Source organism: Ostrinia furnacalis, unplaced genomic scaffold (genome assembly GCF_004193835.3).
Source record: "Ostrinia furnacalis isolate ACB-3 unplaced genomic scaffold, ASM419383v2 OfSCF3085, whole genome shotgun sequence".
Taxonomy (NCBI): domain Eukaryota; kingdom Metazoa; phylum Arthropoda; class Insecta; order Lepidoptera; family Crambidae; genus Ostrinia; species Ostrinia furnacalis.
The window spans coordinates 128,346-151,621 of record NW_021133324.1 but is presented as its reverse complement, the minus strand read 5'-3'; the positions used below and the strand labels follow the sequence as shown (position 1 = coordinate 151,621).

Genomic DNA, 23,276 nt, shown 5'->3' with positions numbered 1-23,276 from the left:
TGCCTGACGTACGAAATAAACATACGTGATGCCTTACCTAGAACGAACTCCCAAGCATCACAGCCCAGGGAACGCTCAGGGACGATTTCCAAATCCAACATCGTGCACAAAACACTTAATACACACTAAACTAACTAACTTTCACTTAAAAAATACAGTTTTTTCGTGTTAAAACGCGATATTACGCTGCCTTTCTTTGTTTGCCAACTTTAGTTTTCAACCATTTTGTATTTGTCAGAGCTGTCATTACAAACAGCTGATTGTATTCTGGCAGGGCCGCATTTAGGACTTGAGTTTCGTTACTGAAATGAACAATCTGCAAATGCGCGCTTAAATAGCTAGCTATGAACATTGATAATAAATAAATTCTTATTCACTGATTGGTTAAGAACGATAAGCAACTCTTGCTCAAAAATAATTTGAAAGAAAAAAAGAAAGAAATAATGAAACTACTTAATTCCTCAGTTCCTATTTTCGTTAATTTTTAAATTAGAAAGAAAAAATCTTTATTCACGACACGATCATCGATAGGTATTACACCTAAAGTTTTCTTAGTAGGTACATAGATAGAAACTGAGCAAACCCAAACGTAACTTCCTAGTTTATTATTAGATAAATCACTGGGCGAAATTTTCTTAGAATAAGAATGTGAAGAAAGTAGACCATAAAACAATCTAAGTAAAATATTTAAGGTCTAGGTTTCACTCTGTACCTAACTGTAATTCACTGAATTACACAAACTCAGGCTGAACCTTTACAATAAGTTAAAAAATGTTAGGTATGTACTTTTCATAAATCGTTAAACACTTTATTTACGTACGCGGCGTAGTAAGTATTCCATAAGAGATATAAAAAAAATGAAATTCTAGAGTTCTTCCCTGGTTGAACTTAATGACGCATGCGTACCAACCGTGAAGGAAAATATTGTGTTGTAGAAACTGTTTTGCCGCTGTCTCTGTCTTACTCGTTATGAAACGTATCCGCCTTCTCTACCTTATCGACACTAGATTCGTTGTCTCTGTTTATAGCGTTGGTAATGCAGCTGTACATCTCTTTCTTCAAGACTTGTTTATTGATAAACTTGAGCGATAATTTTGCGCACTTATTAAAACGGATATACATTTCTCGCCGAGTAGAGAATCCTCATAATGAGAATCTACAAAATTTTAGATGGATCAGTCTTTTAGAATTTAGCAGATTGTTAGCAGGGTTCATCATCATACTATTTATTTTGTCCCTGAATAAGCTCTCGACAGACTGCAAGTCTAGCTAAATTAACGTTCTAGAACTGTTTTATTATTAACTAGTATGAGTATGGAATTATTTCATTGTTTCTATGTGGTTGCTGGCGGATACACAACTTTCGCTGTGTTTCCCGCCATCGTAGCAACCTTGAAATGGGATTCGACGCCCACACATCGCATATCGTAACTAACGTAATATTGTGTAAGAATGTTTATTTACACTATACGATTTGCGTATTATTATAGTTCGCGGAATTTTAAAAACAACTTTTATTGTATTATTGACGCAATTGGTACCTATGTTGCGTAGTAAACATTGTTGTTTTTTTATCTAGACATCACGCCACTCGGGCTGCGATAGCATGAGTCAGTCGCCGAGATAGACTCGTCGTAAAGGGCAGCAGACTGAGCTGTTGACCTATCTACGTATCTTTAGCGCGTCTGCTAAGCTTATTGCCAACGCCATAACAAAGCTATGTGCAGGAAAACATTTAAAACTAAGGAAAAAATAGGGGATAAAATACAACAAATACTCAACAAACACTTTTATTTAACAACATATTAACCTATCTATCTTTTTTCTTATGTTTAGACTTTTTATGCTTCACCTTTTGTTTCTTCTTTTTCTTTTTATGCTTAACCTTTTTAGATTTAATTTCTTTAGCATCCACCCAAGAGTCTGCACTGGACGAAGAGTCAATTACGTGAATTTCACCTTCTTTTTCAGTCTTTTTTCTAAATATTGGTCTAAAGTTGTCTTCTGCGTTCTGAACCACTTCTCCGTTTAGTCTTTTCAATAAATTTTCTGGAATCTTCGGCCCGTAAACGTCGCCAGAACTATCTTCTGCCTTTTCTTTGGGTGTTTCTTCTTTTGAACTATCTTTATTTACATTTTCCGGTTTATCGGTTTTTGTATTTCTTCTCCACGAGTTCAATTCGTCGAAATCTATATTCGCAAATATGCCTCTTGGCGGCGATAAATTTCTTTCCACATTCTTCGGTCTGTCTATGAAGTCTTCTGCATTAATTTCGACAGGTATCTCATTCATATCTTCTTCATTTTCGCTATCGCTTAAGAATATCGATTTATACAGGTCCATTTTATCGAATTTCTCTATTGTTTCTGTTACAGCTGTTGGCTTATTGGTTTCTATAGCTTTCTCTGATTCTTTTAAGAATAACTCTGCTACTGTTATTCTTTTGTTTATGGTTTCTTCACTAGTAGATGGTGCAGGGTTATTTATTTTGATGTTATCTGTTTTGCTTTGACTGGGTAAAGGTTTTGGTGTGTTGAGAAGAGATTTAGAACCGCTGAATTTAGTTTGTTCCTTTGTGAAGCTGTCCTTGTCGTGTACAGATGATTCCAGGTAGGAGAATACAGAGTATGAAATCTTCGGCTTGTCCTCTGTTTTTGACTCGGGTCTGTGAACAAACATAGACATTAGAATCAAGATTTTCAATTCCTACATTTCGAACGCCTTTATTCTTCTGATATAATTTGTAGCGGGTTCCAAGATTAAGCTATCCCCGGGAATACCCAACCTTTATTGGTTATGTTCAGTTTTCTTTTCATTGGAGGCCAAATTTTACATCCTGGTAATAAAAGAGGGTTGCAGGAGTGGTATAAAAGAACTGACCCGACGACCTTCCTGTCGCTAATAAAAATTCTAAAGCTCATCATAAAGGATCATCAGGGCTAATCAACTCGGAAAGGGATCAACATCGTATCGCCTTTCGCTGCAAGGTGAGACGTTTACGTTATGATGCGGATAAGTGTGCACTGCAATACGGAGTTTCAATACAAATAACTACTGACAGCCTCGTGTTGATACGGTAACGATCGGTTTCCGGGTTGATAAGTGTGCTTCGTCCTTAATGGTGAAAGAATTTTTCCAATCGATTCATTAGTTTCAAAGTCTATTCAATACAATAATTCTGTGGAGAAAAAAGGCAATAAAGACTTTTTCAATAATTTACCTTGGTCTCCTGGGTCTGGTAAGTTAAACCGCTTGCTCTGCTGTGGCTAGCTCGTAGTTGGCTGAACTCTTGGGGCTCCTAAAAGCGCTTTTTCAAAAGCCTATTTGAAGGAAATAAATGACTAGAACTTACCTCGATCCCCCCGGGTCCTGTATGTTAAACCGCTTGCTCTGCTGTGGCTAGCCCGTAGTTTAATGAACTCTTGGGGCATGTAAAAACGCTTTTCAAAAGCCTATTTAACTCACCTCGGTCCCCCCGGGTCCGGTATGTTAAACCGCTTGCACACTAGCGGGTCAGGCCGCCACTGCGCGTGCGTCCTGGTCACCGCGCCGTATAGCGCGCGCCGCGCCGCGTCTATCTGCTCGGCTGTGGCCAGCCCGTAGTTGGCTGAGCTCTTGGGGCATTAAAAAGCGCTTTTTAAAAGCCTATTTTAAAGATAATAAATGACTTTAACTTACCTCGGTCCCCCCGGGTCTGGTATATTAAAACGCTTGCACACCGCTTGCTCTGCTGTGGCTAGCCCGTAGTTGGCTTAACTCCTGAGGCATTAAAAAGAGCTTTTTAAAAGCCTATTTTGAAGATAATAAATGACTTTAACATACCTCGGTCCCCCCGGGTCCGGTATGTTAAACCGCTTGCACACTAGCTTGCTCTGCTGTGGCTAGCCCGTAGTTTGCTGAACTCTTGGGGCGTCTAAAAGCGCTTCTGAACTCTTGGGGCATTAGAAGCGCTTTTTAAACGCCCATTTGCGGAAAAACCTTTTCAATAACTTACCTCGGTCCCCCCGGGTCTGGTATGTTAAACCGCTTGCACACCGCTTGCTCTGCTGTGGCTAGCCCGTAGTTGGCTTAACTCTTGAGGCATTAAAAAGAGCTTTTTAAAAGCCTATTTTGAAGATAATAAATGACTTTAACATACCTCGGTCCCCCCGGGTCCGGTATGTTAAACCGCTTGCACACTAGCTTGCTCTGCTGTGGCTAGCCCGTAGTTTGCTGAACTCTTGGGGCGTCTAAAAGCGCTTCTGAACTCTTGGGGCATTAGAAGCGCTTTTTAAACGCCCATTTGCGGAAAAACCTTTTCAATAACTTACCTCGGTCCCCCCGGGTCTGGTATGTTAAACCGCTTGCACACCGCTTGCTCTGCTGTGGCTAGCCCGTAGTTGGCTTAACTCTTGAGGCATTAAAAAGCGCTTTTTAAAAGCCTATTTGAAGAAAATAAGTGACTAAAGCCCGGTCTGTGGGCTCACACACTCACTGCGGGCGCCCGTCGCACAGTCGCGACAGCAATATAATTACGCGCGAGCGATAAGGATGGGTAGCTTGGGGTCATTGGACAAAATTCTACGTGCTCACGGACCAGACTATAACTTACCTCGGTCCTCCCGGGTCCGGTATGTTAAACCGCTTGCACACCGCTTGCTCTGCTGTGGCTAGCCCATAATTGGCAGAATTTTTTGGGCGTGTAAAAGCGCCTTTTAAAAGCCTATTTATACGAAATAAATGACTTTAACTTACCTCGGTCTTGGGGCTCTTAGGGCATGTAAGAGCGCTTTTTAAAAGCCTATTTAACTCACCTCGGTCCCCCCGGGTCCGGTATGTTAAACCGCTTGCACACTAGCGGGTCAGGCCGCCACTGCGCTTGCGTCCTGGTCACCGCGCCGTATAGCGCGCGCCGCGCCGCGTCTATCTGCTCGGCTGTGGCCAGCCCGTAGTTGGCTGAGCTCTTTGATACGGCGGTTAAAGGGTTAATGTCGTCTGGCTCTGAGGCGTGGGTGAATCTAAGAAAGAAAATCATCTTTTATTATCATCAGCCGGGCTATTAGAACGGTAATAAACGGTTATCGCGGCGCCCATTCTAGGCTTATAGGTAACTAGCTTTCCGCCCGCGGCTTCGCCCGCTTGGAATTTTGTCTGTCACAGAAAAACTTTATCGCGCGCGTCCCTGTTTCAAAAACCGGGATAAAAACTATCCTATGTTCTTTCCCGGGACTCAAACTATCTCTATGCCAAATTTCATCAAAATCGGTTGCGAGGTTTAGGCGGGAAAGCGTAACAGACAGACAGACAGAGTTACTTTCGCATTTATAATATTAGTTGGGATTTAGACCGCAATGCAGGTGGGTGAACCTCTTTAATTTGACAGAGGCAGCTCAAATCTTCCTCTTTCATTGCTAACTTTAATAATAAGCTTGCAAGTGTAACTACAGGTTGTACCATCTTATTTTTACTAAAACATCGGTTATAGTTATAGTTACGGTTAAAGTTAAGTTGACAGAAACTCATACTAATACGATGTTGAAATTTCGACAGCACCATATAATCAAAAACGCATCTTTTTTATAATTCGATGCGTTATTGCAACAGAAATGTATAAAAAAATCAATGTTAAGTCTGTCTCGCTCTCGGAAGCATTCCAGACAAAGGAGGGAAAGAGACCGACAGAACAACAAATTGGAAAACTTGTAAGAGATGACATCTCAATCACATACCTGTCTCCCATAATGCCCGTCAGCGGTTTATACAACTTCGCCGCTTGCTCAAACTCCACCAACTCTCTATTCCTTTCCCACTCGCTCACCGCGTCTATATCGCCGTCTCTTTCTGCCGCGAAGGCCTCCTTATCTTGCAAATATCTCTCATATCTCCCTTGCTTATTCGGGTCGCTCATGAAAGGTCTGAAAACCTTCGCTACACTTTTGCCCGTATCTGCAATAGGTATGAAGTCTAGTTCCTTAGGTGCTTCGGTGGTTGAGATAAAGTTGACATTGCGACCGGCGATTTTGGCGATCAGTTCCTCTGAAGACTGAGCTGGTTGGAGGGTAGGTAGGTAGGGTAGTTCTTGAAGTTTCGGCACGGGGGCTTCGCCTAGCATGGCGCCTCTGGCCTCTGCTGATAGCTCGTGGCGACCTAGTCCTGAAAAGAAAAAAATCTATATCTATTAAAGCGAAAGGTCACTGATTGACTGACTCACTCTCACTAAATCTCAGAAACTAAAATTTTGCATGGGTGTTTCTTTTGGAACGTAGGTCACTAAGACGGGATTTTGCAAAATTCAACCCCTAAGGGGATAAAACGAAATCCACGCGGCGCGGGCGGCTGCTAGTATCGAATAAAAATTAAATTTCTTCTGATTGACGGTGTTGCTATCCGGTACCTGATAGTCATAAAGGTAGCAGGGAGGTATTGGATGCAGACAATTACCAACCGGTTATTATAGAAATAATTGAGGAGGCCTATATTTAACAGTGGATGTCATTTAACTGAAACGAACGAACGAGGTAAGGCTTTTGTCTCCTAAAACGTCTTAGGCCGCATCACACACAATGTTTACTACAGAAATGTACTGTTGTGGTATTTTTCAGACGATGTCGGCATATGGACGTTAATACGAACGTTTGACGCTGACGTTTAATAGGAGACTATAGCCTAATAGAATCCGCCACATTTGTGGTACGTACCTTGGTCTCTTTGTTTGACAGCGGGGCCAGGCTGGTCGAAGCGGGTCTTTAGCGGGGCCGGGGCATAGCCGCGGGGCAGCGCCGGGGCAGGATACGATGCTACGGCTGGCAACGGCTTAACGGCTTTCACGAATCCTTCTAACACCTGTAATACGAACATTACAGATACAGTAACAGTTCTTGTAACGCCCGTTTTTCGCCAAAGCCGAGAGGAGAGGAAATGTGTTAAAATACCATCTCATTTACTGTAATGTTAAATTAATAATAATTTAATGTTGAAGCTGTTAAATAAACTTTGATTTATTTATTTCGTTATCTCCACATCACCTCTCCTCTCAGAATCGTTTGGAAATCTAAATAATTATTCAAACACATCTCTCCTCTTAGCTTTGGTGGAAACCGGACCTTAGATAATGTTCTACTTTTCCTATTGTCTCAATTTATTGTGGACAGTGAATGGGTTAAGCTAAGGCCCAGTTTTTTGATTCTCAGTTAAAATAACTAATTGTCAAATTTTGCTACTAATGGTTAAATATTAACAAAATGTAAACAAATAGTTAAAAAATGTACTAAAAGTCAAGCTAACCATTGTTCGAAAAACATTTTTTTCTGATATTTAACCACTTGTCATTTGACATCTGTCAAATTTAACCATTGGTTATTTTAACTACGAATCAAAAAACCGGGCCTAAGTGGCGACGAGATGAGAATAACAATTGGTTAAATAACACATCTCTGCTCCTATCGTCGCCGCTTTGGTGAAGTCCGCGCCTCCCCTTTTGAAAGAAAGAACGAAACGAACTTTACTTTTTTATTTAAAAAAAGAAACATGCTTTTCGACCTTATGATAAGTGAATAAAGTTCAAATTATAGTGGAAATATACTTACGTTAGCGCCTCCTTGCTTCACAGCCTTCTTCTTGTCCTCAGCGCCCCCTAGCGTAAAGTCGTAGTGCGACATATCTTCTGTCGCGTAAATGTCTTCGTCGTCCGCCTCGAATGCGCCCACGCCGAATGCTTGCCCTCGGATGGAGACCTAAATGTAAAATAGTCTTTAAATAAAGACTACTCTCATAGATTCATTAAACATGATAAATAAAGAAATAGATCCACGAGTCCACGTCTTGAAATTCGTATTGTGGTTTGTGGTAGTTAGAGAAATCGGCCATCACGCGTTGTGGCACTTTGTGGCAAAGAAAAGCTAAGATGCGTTCTAAGCAATAGATGGTGAAACATTTTTTTGTATGTTCACCTACAACGTGCCGTCTCTTTCATGGCGCGAGTGAGTAAACGAGTGCCACCGTATTTTATGTTCAAACGTTGGTGCTACTATCGAGTAAAGACAGTGGCGCCAACTAATTAGCGAAAATAAGGTAGTCCTCATTGGCAACCTGTTAACCATATAAATGTTTCTTTCTTTCAACCCATAGCCAGGGTTCGTACCCTATGGGTGTCACTCCACACATAGTAACACAGCAAAGTATACAATCAAAATCTAAAAATTACCTTTTTCCCTTTCTCCTTCATAACCAAATGGCTTCTAGACGTGCCAGCATCAGAACCATACTCCCCCACCAAATTTCCAAGCACTGAGTGTCGGCTAAGACCCGAGTAGCCCAGGCCAAAGCGATCGTTCTTACGCTGCAGGACATAAGGCTCGTAGTCGTCTGGCGCGAATAGCGTGTCGTACTCGAACTCTGAGTTGGTGCTGTCTTCAGACTCGTCTGCTGTGCCCTGGAATTAGAGTTGAAAATTGCACATTTTTCGGTAAAAAAGAGGTTGTATTCAGACTGTAATATACCTACAAAGTTACAAACAATAACCAAAAAAGATACATTGGCAGGAGACTTGATACTTGACTGACACTACCAATAAAATGCATTTTATGAACGTTATGATACGTTAAAACATAATTAGGGAATCATTTCTAGTCCTATCTTAATTCGTGTATGGGAATGACAAAATTTTAGCTGACATGATTAATTAAAAAACACTGGTAAGGAGGACAGATGACACGCATATACGCAGTTGTATCGTATCTCAAGCAAGGATTGCTATCGTCTATTAGTCTCTGACGCACACGTCCGAATCTCCCTACAACTGAAAGGGACAGATGACACTCACCTCATCATTATGCTGTCTCATCTCCGGCGGCATGTAGCAGCCGTACACTTTGTATTGTTTCTTGGCCTTTTTCTTCTCTGATCTAGTGAGACAGTCGTCTGTGCCTTGCCCCGGTCTTTTATCAGCATATCGATAGACTAAGAGTGACAGGCGATGACTCTTTTTAACACAAACCTGGTCCTTTTTCAGGGCAGATTTGTCTCTGTCGCACACGTCTGCATCTCCCTACGACTGACAGGGACAGATGAACATCACTTGTATAAACTCACCTCATTTTCCTGTCTCATCTCAGGCGGCATGTAGCAGCCGAATACTTTGTGTTGTTTCTTGGCTTTCTTCTTCTCAGCTTTAGTCAGACGATCACCCGTACCCTGGCCCGCTCTAACATCTGTTTGTTTCTGTCGGACACGTCAGCATCTCCCTACGACTGACAGGAACAGATGACACTCACCTCGTTCTCTTTTCTCATCTCCGGCGGCATATAACAGCCATACACTTTGTGCTGTTTCTTGGCTTTCTTCTTCTCTGCTTTAGTGAGGCGATCGCCCGTACCCTGCCCCGGCCGCCAGCCCATAGCGCGAAGCATCTTGACTGCCGCCGTCTCGTGGACTGCTTTGAGGAGCTGTTCTAATACCGGTTCACCTGAGGTAGTGGTAAAGGTGGGTTAATTGATAGATTTGTTGAGGTGTTTCTAGTAGAGTAACTATGGAAACGAAATACAATTTACTGTGACTTAGGGTGGATTCGACCAAAGAAGAGTAAATATTAATCTCAGAATAAATCATCAGTTTTGACATATTTCCCATAATGAAACTGTCAATGCCAGGAGTTATTCTCGGATAAAAGTTTGGTCGAATTGGGCCTTAACATTTCATTAACTAAAAACAGGCAGTTCAGGTTCGACGTTTATGCTGGTAATGGTGTAAGTTAAAAAGCTATCAGATTCGTTGAGGAGAGTGCATTGGTGGACGAGGTCTTGGTCATCTTTTGGCTGAAGAAAATCATTAAAGTTAGATAGTAAGGACACAATATAGTACTATTCACATATGTACTTCTATCTCTTTCCAACCACTGCAACTTCTGTTCAGCCAGAATCAGGCCCATGTGTCGACGTCATGCCGTGCTCGCTGCGGTTTTAGTCCATGAAGTCTTCTGGACTCTAGAGACACAAGTGATCCTCACCAGGCATGGGTCCGTCGTGGAACCGTCTCAGCCGCCGCTTCTGGCCGGAGAACTGACGCGGCGCGATGCCGTGCTCGCGGCGGTCTTAGTCCATGAAGTCTTCTGGACTCTAGAGCAGGGTTTCACAATTTTTTTTTGCCAAGGAACCCTAATTGATTATACTTTTCCTAGCGGAACCCCCGTACCACTCCGCCCGCACGCCCTGCCCCTCCCTTGTGCGTAAACAAGTCGGTGCGAGCGAACGTCGGTCACGAAACGTGGGATAATATTTTTTACGGAACCCTTGCGGCCTTTCCACGGAACCCCAGGGTTCCGCGGACCACCATTCGGGAACCGCTGCTCTAGAGACACAAGTGATCCTCACCAGGTATGGGACCGTCGTGGAACCGTCTCAGCCGCCGCTTCTGGCCGGAGAACTCGCTCTGCGTGCCCATGTGACGCGGCGCAATGCCGTGCTCGCCGCGGTCTTCGTCATCCATGAAGTCTTCTGGACGCTGCGCCTGATGGAGTATTTATTTGTTTGAGAGATGAAAATATTACAGATGAAAGTGACAAGCAAAGTATATGTATAAAACAAAAATCTTGGGACAAATGGAAGGAACAGCTTATGACCGCAGTCTGTAAAGGAACACTATCTGTGGTCGCGTTACTCATCAGTGAGGGACCGATGAAGAAGAAGAATTTGAACCATTGAGCTAGATCTTGATTAAGTTTTCTAAAATAAACTTAACCTTATATGCATCTTCATCTGACCATTTTATTTGGCTATAGACTACAAACAACTACTCAAATTTTGCTTTAACTCACAGAAATCTGCGCCTTATCCGCACGAGAGCTCTTAAAAGTGGAAGGCGTCCATCCCTCCGGTGTCCCCACAGTGTTCCCGTGTCCGGCTGAGAACCCTCCGGTAAAAGCACCGTGGAACCTCCGTCTGCCGTACGCGTCCACAGCATACTGGTCTGCTGGCTGCTGGTACTTGCGTTTTGATGGAATTTCATCTGTAAATAATGTTGTTATTACATGAATTCTTAAAAACATTAATGTGAAATTTTTGGTTGTATAAACATTTATGTTTTGAATGATTTACTGACATGGCATCCAAAGAGCATCGAATATCCTTTGTTTTTGAATAAAATTAAACGTATAAAACTACTTGTTTAGTTTAAAAACATCTTGAAAATACGTAGTTGAGACCAATGTTGAAACTCGAAAACTGACCTTCTTCTATGGGGTCCAGGGGAGTGCCGTAGCGTATAATTGCTTCTTCGTCACTGTCCGCGTCGCTCATTTTAGCAGGCACTTGCTTGTCTAATTGAATATACACACAACATGAAAAATAATAGCAATAAATTGGCAAACAATAAACATAACCTCAAAATAACGATTTTGACATTAATGACAGTAGACCACAGACTAGACACCATTTTTTTTTTATTTAGGCTTTACTACGGCTTTAGGTTCAAGTTTTTGGCGCACAGCCGCCAAAGGGGATTTTTTGTGCGATTTCGGTAGAAGTTTATTATAAAGTTCACTCTTTTGCCTTTTATTCATATACTATGAAATTAAAGTTGTACACTTCTACACAGGTGTAAGTAAATGAAACTTTGAGTAAGTCTAAAATTTTTAATTCTAATAACATGGCCACAAAAATTCGTGAACAGAATTTATTCAAAATCACAACCTTTCCAATATAAATGAATCACATAATTAAATAACTTATAATACGTGAAATAATAATATCGCAAAAAAAATTAAAAAATACCTATTGCAGAATAACGAATCTGTAAAGATGATGAATCTGGCTCTACAGAGCGTTAAAATCTTGCTTCACCATATGACTAAATGCAAAATTGAAGTTTTAAAGCCCACAGAAATAATCATGGTGGACGAAAACTTAGATTAAAATCTTGTTATGATTTAAACAAGACATCACAATGCTGAGATTCCAAAATAATTTTTTTTGTCTTATCATCTAACAGTGCCAAAACCAACTATGTTTTCATCTATCAACATATCTGACATAACATGCTGCAGTTTTGTTACGGTACGGAAACGGTCGTCACCGTTCAAGCATTCACTCAGCAGTCGGTCTAAATGTGGCCTTGAAGCATTAACGTCTTTCGGTATAGGGTACAACAATGGATTTTCATCCCCTGCTAATACGTAACATGCTGCCCAAATATTGTGGTCACTCAAATGGTGTTTGCACATATTTTCAATTGAAAATGTGAATCCTGGTCCAGTGATTTCTCTGATGTAACGTTGGTACCAGTCTGGTAGGTCTTTCTTGGGAGATATGTGTTTGTCCAGCACAATGACATCTTCCAGATCCACAAATGTGATTTCGTCCCTTTCATTTGCCACAATATTGTCTAAAGACCAGTCCATGAAGTAAAAGCGGAATCTAAAACAATAATAGCATTTACATAATAATGTAAAATTACCAAACAACAATCAAATACTATTTACTTCGTACAAACCTATCATGTTTAAACGTAAAATCCATTGCTGCATCCAAAATGGCTCGAGCATATTTGAGTTTACGGTGCCACTGCACGTGCAGTAGTGATGACAGTGGCTCTCCTTCATATGCTACAATTTCCAGACGACCACAAACTCCTCCATATGCTGGCACACGCCAGCCCTTTGACTTGGGTATCACCTGAAAATAAATCATGTATGACTGATTAGTAGAAAAAAACTATGCTATGATGCTAATAGAAGACAAAAATACTTTATTGCTCCATGTTAAAAAATAAAGAGGATATTGTGTTCAGGTATTACCTGTAAAATTATAGGCTCTGGATTGATGCTCAGCATTGTCCACACATTCAACATGTCCGACTTATAGTTGTTATTATTCGATTTCTGGTTGTTCAGCACTGGCTGGATGAAGTCATAGAAGCTGTAAGTGTAGGGACAGAGCACCAGACCCTTCCTTGGCTCAGAATCTGGCCAACTGATGTTGTAACTGATGATGCTTATCATTTTCTCATCAATATTCGATACATTGAGCAAATTTATTGGTTTGCAGTCGCGTTTTAGGTGCCAAATCTTACACAACTTCGAATCTAACTCTTTGAGTTCCCAATCGTGAGCTAATTTCTTCATAACCACTCGTCTGTTAGATTTTGTGTAGCCATAATAAATATTTTTTGCATTGAACATACTGTGCCAGTGATGATTAGATTCCATTATAATTTGATTAGAATACAGCTCAGGGCATACAGTCACTCCAAAGCAAGCAGGGCAGCGGTCTAAATCAGTTAAATTCATCACTCTAGGGCTTTTTAAATCACCAAATAACAAAACAGAAACGTAAAATGATAGGCCGAATGCGACAGCCATTAAAATAACGCGTTTACAAAATCTGCGGCGAAGCAACATTGTGTGATAAACTTTATCTACTTTACTAGGCATTTTTATAGGTTATTGAACGATTTATTAGAATTTAATCCTTTTGGTTGAAGAAAAACGAAATCCATTGTAAAGTTTGGTCGATTGATCAATGTTTACGGAAGAAGTGACGTTTTGTTGTTCGACATTGTTGACAGCTAGTCAGCCAAGCTATAAAAAAAGACGTGTTCTTGTTTTTTACCCTAAAATAATTCAATAAACCGTGGTTTTTTATATTTTGTTGGACCGCAACACAGCTTTTGACATTAGGCTGGACTGACTGACAGAAGTGACAGACAGCCAGCCAGCTGTCACATTGTTGATGATCAATGTTTTGCATTTTTTGTATTTTTGTTGTAATTTGCTGACAAATCATAAATTAATTTAATGTAAACTTAGCGTAACTTGATCTCGTTACAGTATTTCAAAATAGTTTAGTTGCATACATTGGTAGAAAGTGGATATAAGTGAATCGTGATCAGCTGTTTTAAAACATTTAAACAATGGGTTTTTTAACGCACTATGTGGATAATTACACCGCAAGTCTCTACGACATGATAGGTAAGTTGTTAGTTTTCCTATTATTAGCGTCTGCGTTAGCCATAACCGTTTTTTTCTACAATAATTACATGTAACCTCTTGTACCAGGTTGTAGCTATAATAACTGTTAATACTGTCAATGCTTACAATTTTAATGTATTAAAATGGGTAATTTTGATTGTTTTTAATGCAATACATTTACATTCTTTAAATATTCTTGTTAATGTAAAATAAATAATAATTTACAGCATGTTTCATCATTTTTTTGATGACATGCTTGTGTTGTAGTAATAACTAGCAAAACTGGTTATTTTTGAATTAAAAAGAAGACAAAAATCTGTTATTGTGCATATTCAGATGTCTTTTTGTAATCAAGTATGAGTTAGAAGCATGTTTAGTTACATTATGTTGAGTCACTATGATTATTAATTTTATGAAGTAGGTCACAATCATTTTAGTACTTGTACCACCAAAGATTGAATTTAGACTGCACAACTAGTTCAAGGCTGCCTAGATCTTGATATGATGATGACACACCTAGTTACAAATTTCTGTTTTAGTTCTTGAATCTTAGTTTAATTCATAATCATAACTTTTGCTTAACTTTCACTAGCCTATAACTATATCATTTCATATCTATGGAAGCAAATCAATTTCTTTTTACAGTAAACATTGTTATTAACAAAACTATGGAGTCCAGTCTGATAATATTTTTCTTCATTCTTTATATTTTATCTCAATATCCTGCTAAATAATTTAATCAATATGATATTAATATAAATGAAGTAAATAATATAATCATATTCATTTGGTTTTATATTAAACAACATTACTGTGCTATTGCTCATACAGAATAATAAGTATATAATAAAAATCTACCATTTTATCTTAATGGTTGTAACTAAAAGATCTGTATTTTAACCCTAACAGATGCAACAATAATAATTATTATTAGTTTTGGATCTCAAAACAAGGTAATATGTATAAAAGCTCATAATTTGACAATTATTATTATTGTTGTTAACTAAATTAACCTCTGCCTTACAAACAGTTTAGTTAAAAATACATACTTCACTTCTATTGAACTTAAACAATTATGCGTTTTAATTTGCATGATACATTATTTTTCTAAAAGATTGTGCAGAATTTCATTGATTGCTCACAATTTTATCTATATCTATAAAAGCGAAAGGTCACTGACTGACTCACTCATTACAGAAACTCAGAAACTACAAGTGCTAGGAGACAATTTTGCATGGGGGTTCCTTTTAGAACGCAAGTGCTCACTGAGACGGGATTTTCCAAAATTCAATCCCTAAGGGGGTAAAACGGGGTCCACGCGTACGAAGTCGCGGGCGGCCGCTAGTATCTTACTAATTGCAAGTCAGACTGATGCAATATTTTACTCAGATTGACATATAATTGTTAAAAATTTGATCTTGTGTTCTGCTCTCTTTCTAATCTATAAATTCTATAATATAAGAACTATTAGACTCGTCATTCAGAACAGGGTCAATTGATGTACTACATTAATTTTAGGTCAAATGATAGACAAGAATGGCTAGATAATTTTTTGTTAATTGCTGACTTTAATATCTTTTAATTTCCGAATTAAATACTCAATTTTTTTGTAGGTATATTTCTAGTTATAATGACTACTAATGAGCAGTTGGTAGACTGAATGCATTGTTATTATTTAATAATACACATTTTTATTAATCTACTCCTATAGTATGTTCAGAGTTATTTAATTTAAAATAAATATTTTAAAAATAGTTTTTCCAGTTGCCAGTTGATCCCTAAATAAAACTGTTCCTTTATTAGGTACAACATAGATTATTATTAACCCTTATTTTAACGATATTATTTTAAAAAGGTCATTAATTACAATAGTGTACGATGAATTATTATTCTGATCTGTTAACTTATAAACTTAATAATGCTAAGTTTCATCAAAATACATTCACTACCTTTTTCGTAAAAATATTATCAGTTTTAATACTCATAAAGTGTACCTACTGATTTATAATTACATTTAATATCGTTCCCGATAGTAGGTTTTTGACGATTGAAATCTACACAGAGACGTAAACAAAGACTTAATTAATTATTGTCAACAGATAGTTAATAAAAATGACTTTGCTCTTAACAGTAAATTCAGTTTGGGAAATCTCGAATATCTACATTCTACATGCTTTAGTTAGTAACAATATCTATCCATTTAGGATCTTCCCATAGGCCATTTTTAACGTCGGTAAGTGCTTTGCGCATACCCAACCCACTGATCAATGGGGACGACCAGTGGGATAAGTGGGACTTTCCCCTGCCCACATGGGTCCTTTCCCTTCCATGATCTGAGGGTCCTACCTACATAAACCCGACACGGTGTCCATCGGAGCCCAATGGAACGGAGTCGACGCTGCGACGTTTTCCATATATTTTTAATGACGTGACGCAGCGCAACGGACTAATGAGGCCTCACCCTAACTTGGACATTCATTCGCAGCTCGGTCTTCATGGTCGCGGGAGTCTAAGGTTACGGCCGGATACTCGCGACACCCCCACTCGGGCGATGACGGAACGCCGCGGAGGTTTTAGTCCCCCCTCTTTCCTCCATCGTCCTTTTCAGGACGGAGCAGCGCCCTTTTTAGGGAGCCGGGAGTTCCACACACCACCCTGCCCCCCGGCAGTGGTGACGGTGCGTAAAGTATTTCCTCCGCGACGAAAAAAAAGATCCGTCTTCATCACAAATAAGCCAACTTCAATGGTTTTTTTTAGAATTTCGCGCTCTTTAATTCGGAACTGGTTCGGAACTCATAAAAGTCGCCTGAATCTTATTAAAAGGATTAATATGCAAGCCATCAGACCAGAAAAACTCCGGTGGGTCCTGCTGAAGGAGCTGCCTTATAATCATCATAAAAGTTAACGTTTCAACGTTGCGGTTTAAAAGTCAAGGTCGCTCGTCAGTTAGCTACAAGAATGCATGGACGGTAGGCTCAGACTTAATTACATTAGTATAATAAGCTCGATCAAGTTCCAGTCGGTGTTCTGTCCTGATACTTGAATCCCGTCGAGCGTTAAACTAGTCTAGTGTAGCCGGAGCTACTAAGCCCACTAGGGCTAGCGAGAATATTGGTAGTCAGATGCGGGACTTCGTAATGTTTTGACATAAAAAACCTATCGCATTGGCTCATCCAGTGTCTAACTAGCTCAGATGGTAGATCAGTCGCCCGGCAAGCGAAAGGTCGTAGGCGATTTGGTTTTGTATGATTATAAACCACAACCAGCCGGGCTAGGATTAGGATACACGCCGTGATATACTTTATCGACGTCAAAATGTATGGGTAAAATCGATAAAATGGCGTGATAACTGCTTATCGCGGCACGTATCCTTAACCCACAGGCTAAATCTAAGGTAGGTTTACGACAGTTACTGTGGAGAAAGTTCTCGTAACCATTACAAACTTACCGTTTCCATTTCCATTGTGCTAGTAACGTTACGCTGGGAAGGCAGGTGTACGTACCTCAGCTCGTATAGAAAACACGCGATCGGGGTAAAAAACTAGTTGCGGGATGAGCACTGAGCAGGTGTCGCCAAGTGGGGTTACGTATGAATACCGAGAAACCTAGATTCGCGTGCAGATATTAAATTGCAATAAACATGTGCAGGTTAAAGTTTCATAGTGTTATTTTTTAACTATCCTTTAGATATGAAAGGGTCTATAAAATTTAGTTGCCGCCCATGTCCTAAAGAAATAGAGATGCCTTCATCTCCATTTCATGCAGGCATCTCCATTTCTTACGAATAAAAGTATTTATAAAATCATTCAATATTTTCGGGTTTTCGGTGTTCCTCATGTTGGAACTTTGCTTTTTAAGTGAGAGGAATGAATGAAACTGCTAAAAAGAATTGCTGAAAAAGAACTGCTGAAAAAGCTGAAAAAGTGTAGTATCACTGAGTATCACCCCAACATATCGATATTTCAGTTTTTTTATTAGCTCAATTAAACTCATTGTGATATTTGTGATGCGATACCACTGCCCAATAATGTTTTCAAATTCTTGAAACTATAAGAAGGGTTCCGTCAGATCTCTTAAAAACCCTAGCTTGTCGCATTTGCCCGCTATCCGCACCAGTTCTTTAAAGGTTAATGGCCAGCCTAATTATTACCTACCCTTAGCATCATCCACGGTCATCATCTCATCCAACTAACTGTAGCTATTTTTATGAAACTCGTCACTAGACAGGCATATATCAGCAGGTTCAACGAGCATAACTTTAAATACAAAAAGAAAAGATAAAAAAGATGTTATTGTTTTTCGCACCAATAAAGCTGAAAGTATTAATCTTGTAAAGAGCTTTTATGTGTAGAATTTTGGATACCTAATACCTAAACATTGTAGTCCAGGCTATTAGTCCAGTCGATCGTGGCAAGGCAAAAAATGAAAAAATACTACATGATGGTGTATTATCCTGCTTTCGCCTCCGAGATTTATTTTACCATGTAGTACCCCTGTACGACAACCCAATCCGCACACAATATTCAGCGTAGTAGTATTAAAAAACAAAAGAGCGGGCAACCCCACCCCTACCACGCTGTGGGCTCGGTGTCCGAGCGGTCTCATTCCTTTGTGCGCACGCGCAACGACCGCACGCAGTATAAGAAAAATGCTTAAGTGACGTCACCAGGACGTTTTTACCGACAAAAAACGTAATTATTTTAAGTTGTGCAGTGTAGTGACGAGAATTAGACCCAACAAAAGGTTGGTTGTAACAACTATTTTGTGCAAGTGCTCGTACATTTTTATTATAAGCGTTGTGACACGACGCGTAACTTTGACCCATTTTTAGCTCCAAGTTAACGCGCGATGTTAACCAGTAGCCATTTTTTTCAGGATAATTTAGATCGAACTTCACTTGGTAAGTTCGTTTGATCATTCAACTAAACTATGTTGTTTCATTTAAGATTTCAAGAAGTATGTAAGTGGTAGATCGCCCAGGGTTTCGTTAGTAAACAGTTGATCTTATGTCTAATCAAGTTGGCCACCTATTACATATTACATACACACATATGTATTATCCAACGATTTTGAAACGTCAAGTGGCAAAAATAAAAAACGAACAACCCAGTATTGATAGAGCCTTCCTTCAGAGTGAAATGAGGACACTAAAATCCACTTCGTTCACCCAAGATCACCAAACAAAGTGAAATAATCCCTTACGCTATCCCTATTTGCTCTCCTCGGGCAATTTTTAATGCTCGGTTCGTGCAATTTAATTGCTCCACTCGTGCAATTTTTTCGCATGCGTCATACTACCGTCTGTGGAACATTACACCCTATAAAGTTCAGTGCCTAGTCGAAAACTCATACGTAAGGTACGTACTATCCTTTGTAAGGAATACCATATCACCCATTGTTTTAACAGCCTGTCATTGATCTTACGGAGGTTGTTGGGGATTATAATGTTGAAACTAGCTTTTTTCCGCGGCTTCGCTTGTGGCTGTGTGTTTCTTTCTGTCGCAGACAATCTTTATCATACTGCTATCAAAAACAATTGCTTGCTAAAAGCTTTTGTCAACATTTTCAAATCCTAAACTTGAAATTATGATTTCTTCTCCACTCATACTTCAAGACTCGTTAAGTTTTTTAAGACTTATGGTAGATTACATTGATGCCCTTCTCCCAGGCCAGGATCTAATTCATACACATAGGTAGGTATACTAAAACTTAGCATATTGGCGCCAAAATGTAACAAACACATTTATAATAATAGTTTAGACTTTAGATAGATGATATATTGTGATTGTGAATGATACGACTGTTTGTGAATGCGTCACACATAAACAATAACTTGTGTGCACTTCTTATAGCTTTTTTTATTATCTTCTCACACATATTTCTCGAACAAATCGAATTCATTATGACTAACAGGGACCTAGGAGGTGCCCTCTGTCCTGTGTCGTTTCAAACTAAACTCTACCTAGAGACTGCATTTTGTTACAAAGCATATTCAACAACATAATTATTTAACGACTCTTTTTTTAGGTTTATTTATTACTAGCTTTGCGCCCGCGGCTTCGCCCGCGTGGAATTTTGTCTGTCACAGGAAAACTTTATCGCGCACGTCGCTGTTTCAAAAACCGGGATAAAAACTATCCTATGTCCTAGGTTTAGGCGTGAAAGCGAGACAGACAGACAGACAGAGTTACTTTCGCATTTATAATATTAGTATAGATTATTTTTTATCAACCATATTAGGCTGTAAGTATTCCGCTTTGTATAATAACTTACTGGAAAAGTCCTCAGCTTCGAAATCTTTTATTTTCTTCTGAGTCATTTTGTTGCGTGACTAATGGACAGTTAAACTTAACTTTTTGGGTTCTATTGACTCATGTTATGGATCCAGATCTACATTGAAGTTTAAGTATTAAGAACAAGAGTAGGTACCTAGTTCGTTCCTTCGTTCGTTTCAGCCGAATGACGTGCACTGCTGGACAAAGGCCTCCTCCAAGGTGGACCGACGATCTGGTGAAGGTCGCGGGAAGGTACCTAGCAATGATATAAAATTAATAAATGAATATTGTACGTAGGTAAACGTTCTGTAAACGAAAACATAATAATTATTTAATTTTGAATTGAATTATCAGTGTTGAAGGCCTATTGGGCACGCGATTTAACGTTTCGAAGATTCTACAAACTACTTATGTAATTATAATAACTTTCAAAATCATCCATTTTATAAAATTAAATCAATTTTATTAAAAAAATATGATTTTGCAGGCCGCTACCAACCGGGCAACATGGAAAGCCTATGTTCAGCAGTGGACGTCCTGTGGCTGAGATGATGATGATGATGATGATGATGATGATTTTGAAAGTTTGTAAATGTAGAGCCGTGTTGCTCCGGCGGAGTAGAATAGCAACACACCCTCTCTTCACGCGGTCAAATAGAGGCGTTTGCTTTATTGGAAAAGTCTCTGCTTTGGAAAATGATTTCCACGTCGCATAATGAGTACATGTATACAGGGAAGGGTACCTGGCGGAAGGTTAGACAAACTTCGTGGATGTATAGGTAAGGTCATTTTCAGAATACAAGTCCGCTCATTTCGCCGGTTTTCGATCTTTCGGAAAAAAATAAATAAAAACAAAAATATCAATTAAATCTGGGGTGGTTGGAGTTGGAGTAAGAAGATAAACCACAAATTGCGCACAATGGCCCAATCACTAACGCCCGTATTCACAAACGATGCTTGCTTAAGTGAAGAAGTAAATCGAACGCACAGCGTTGAATAGCTCTGTGATTGGTTCGTACGTGACCCTGTGCGTCCTCGCGCACTGTGAGACCTCATAGTAATGTTTGTGAATACGGGCGTAACATGTAGGTATTTATAACCTAAATGGAAACATCTCGACTGGAATTTGGGAAGTCTCAAAATACTTGGTTTTAACGTCTTTGTCTCAATTTATGTCGATGCCCTTTGAATCAGTTTCGGCAGTTATTTATAAATATTGACCGCGAAATTAACACTTTCCCTGCGTTTTCGTGGCAAAACATACTTGCAAGTTCGTGGAAATTTAAAGATTTCAAAAATCAAATTCAAATCAAAAAACATTTATTAAACCCTTCACAATTTAGGTCTTTAAAAGTAAACTAGGCAAAAGATTTGTAACCCAAAGTGTGAGGGACTGGTGCCTGAAATAGCTTTCAAAAGTAACCAAAACGTTTTCAGACGCATTAATCTTTAATGTAGTAGATAGTAGTACGTAAACATTTAATTACTGCACGCGTTATTTACTTACTTTAACACCACTAAAAAGATTCACACTATTTTGTCATTTCATGTATGTATTTCTGAAAACTCTCCCTTGACGTAATAAACTACTATTGACCAAAGGGTTAATGGAAAAAAACCCTGAAATTTATTTTTAAAAGATTTTCCTCTGTCTGAAGGAAATAAATGTGTCAGTTCCTTAATTACTTACTTTTTTTTTTTTTTTTTTTTTTTTTATTTTTCATTATTGAGCAATTACATATTTGATCCAAATAGCGTCCTAAATCCTCTTTAGGTTTGTCTAGACGCTATTGTTCTCTATACAAATAAAAACAAACGTTTACTTATCGTTACTTCAATACTCTACAAATCATTCAGAAAAATATAGTGAAAAAATTAACTCTTAAACGCTGCGTCTTCTTAAGATTAAAAAGTAATTACACTTACTCTTTTACGATGATCGGTAACAGCAATTAAAACCAACCTCTGTCTTCAGCATAGATACAACGAGTGCTCGTGTACTTATTTATTTATTGACATCCGTTTTTCTATCTGTAACACGAAAGCGCGTTAGATACATACAGACCGGTGCCGGGATCGCACGCGCAGTATAACGCAGCATAACGTACGAGTCGTCGCGTCGATACGTTTGAAAGAAAAAATTCGGTCCATGCACCCGCCGGATGCAAACCCGCTCTCGGTCATCGGGTTATCGAGTGCAGTTTTAAAAATTAAAAAGATAAGCCAATATTTTGCAATGGTGGACAAACAGTGTGTCGCCGGGCCCGTAAAGGCTTACATCATGAGTGACCTGCTGAAGAAGGTCGATTTTGACACGAAAAATGACTTCGTCAAAGTCGCCGTCGCCATTGCCGGGTTCTACATGGGAATATTTTATCGTATGTATTTTTTTGTGATTTTTATGTGTATTTTTTTACGCTGCGAAAGTTTTTTGTGATATTTTAATCGGTGATTTTTTTGTGTTTTTACGCTGAGAGAGAGTGAGACATATTTTAAAGTGCATGTAAGTTTTCTAGACTATTATTTTAATATTATATTTTTAACCGAATTTATCTGTAAGTATAACAATGTACCTATCAACACCTTATTAATACTTTAAAACAATATAAATACTAAAAACAGTGTCATAAAAAGCGTTTAAACGTTATAACAATCTCTTTATTATTTTTAACAATATCAGTGTTGAAATAATTTATTGAAAAATCTGTGTTACACAATAATTATCATTGCATGTTGTCTGCAACTACATTATAAACCAAATTCTTATTATTTTTAGGCCAAACCACACGTCACAGAAATAACAACGACTCATCAAAAAATAGTTTTAATCGGAACTCGCGTTAGGTGTAAAACTAATTATTACATAATTATGTATCAGATTAGCTCTTTGAGGGTTAAATATGAATAATTGTTTATCTGTATTAGGTCAGGTCACGTCTGGCCATGTACAGTCACCGTCGAAAGTGAATTCGCACATTTGGTAGTGGAAATTAAATAAAAATGTCTTTATCCATTTGACCAAGATTTGGCGTTTATGAAAGAGGAAATTTGTTACTGGTGT

General features: G+C 38.9%; 4 protein-coding genes across 8 annotated transcripts in view; 1 reads left to right on the top strand and 3 right to left on the bottom strand.

The window, feature by feature from the left end:
- The window catches only part of LOC114357245 (UPF0183 protein CG7083), a 29,103-nt gene extending 28,835 nt beyond the window's left edge, over positions 1-268 (bottom strand). The window contains exon 1 of the mRNA XM_028310767.1: positions 38-268. Coding sequence (XP_028166568.1) covers positions 38-101 — 64 coding nt within the window. The 5' untranslated portion in view covers positions 102-268. The remainder of the gene's footprint in view (positions 1-37) is intronic.
- Positions 269-1,773: 1,505 nt separating this feature from the next.
- On the bottom strand, positions 1,774-11,501 carry LOC114357233 (G patch domain-containing protein 1 homolog). 2 transcript variants are annotated; one of them, XM_028310753.1, is made up of 11 exons: positions 11,202-11,498; positions 10,791-10,981; positions 10,348-10,483; positions 9,253-9,443; positions 8,184-8,411; positions 7,567-7,713; positions 6,679-6,823; positions 5,710-6,133; positions 4,908-4,998; positions 3,467-3,579; positions 1,774-2,666 (listed from the first exon to the last, which is right to left on the bottom strand). In XM_028310753.1, the coding sequence occupies exons 1-11, from the start codon at positions 11,269-11,271 to the stop codon at positions 1,811-1,813; spliced, it is 2,592 nt and encodes an 863-aa protein (XP_028166554.1). In that variant the 5' UTR covers positions 11,272-11,498; the 3' UTR covers positions 1,774-1,810. The 2 variants fall into 2 exon arrangements, with proteins under 2 accessions (XP_028166554.1, XP_028166555.1); XM_028310754.1 differs by lacking the exon at positions 3,467-3,579 and having other exon boundaries at positions 4,795-4,998; positions 11,202-11,501.
- Positions 11,502-11,592: 91 nt separating this feature from the next.
- LOC114357234 (divergent protein kinase domain 2A) lies at positions 11,593-13,462 on the bottom strand. Its single transcript, XM_028310755.1, has 3 exons — positions 12,768-13,462; positions 12,464-12,645; positions 11,593-12,387 (listed from the first exon to the last, which is right to left on the bottom strand). Exons 1-3 carry the CDS (start codon positions 13,401-13,403, stop codon positions 11,952-11,954), a joined length of 1,254 nt encoding a protein of 417 aa, XP_028166556.1. The 5' UTR covers positions 13,404-13,462; the 3' UTR covers positions 11,593-11,951.
- Positions 13,463-13,674: 212 nt separating this feature from the next.
- LOC114357235 (transmembrane protein 68) overlaps positions 13,675-23,276 on the top strand; it is a 33,579-nt gene continuing 23,977 nt past the window's right edge. The window contains exon 1 of one of the 4 annotated variants that reach the window (XM_028310758.1): positions 13,675-13,940. In XM_028310758.1, the coding sequence (XP_028166559.1) occupies positions 13,883-13,940 (58 nt within the window). In that variant the 5' untranslated portion in view covers positions 13,675-13,882. Of the gene's footprint in view, positions 13,941-22,261; positions 22,594-23,276 lie in introns of those variants that run through there. The other 3 variants (XM_028310757.1, XR_003656286.1, XM_028310756.1) reach the window with 3 other exon arrangements.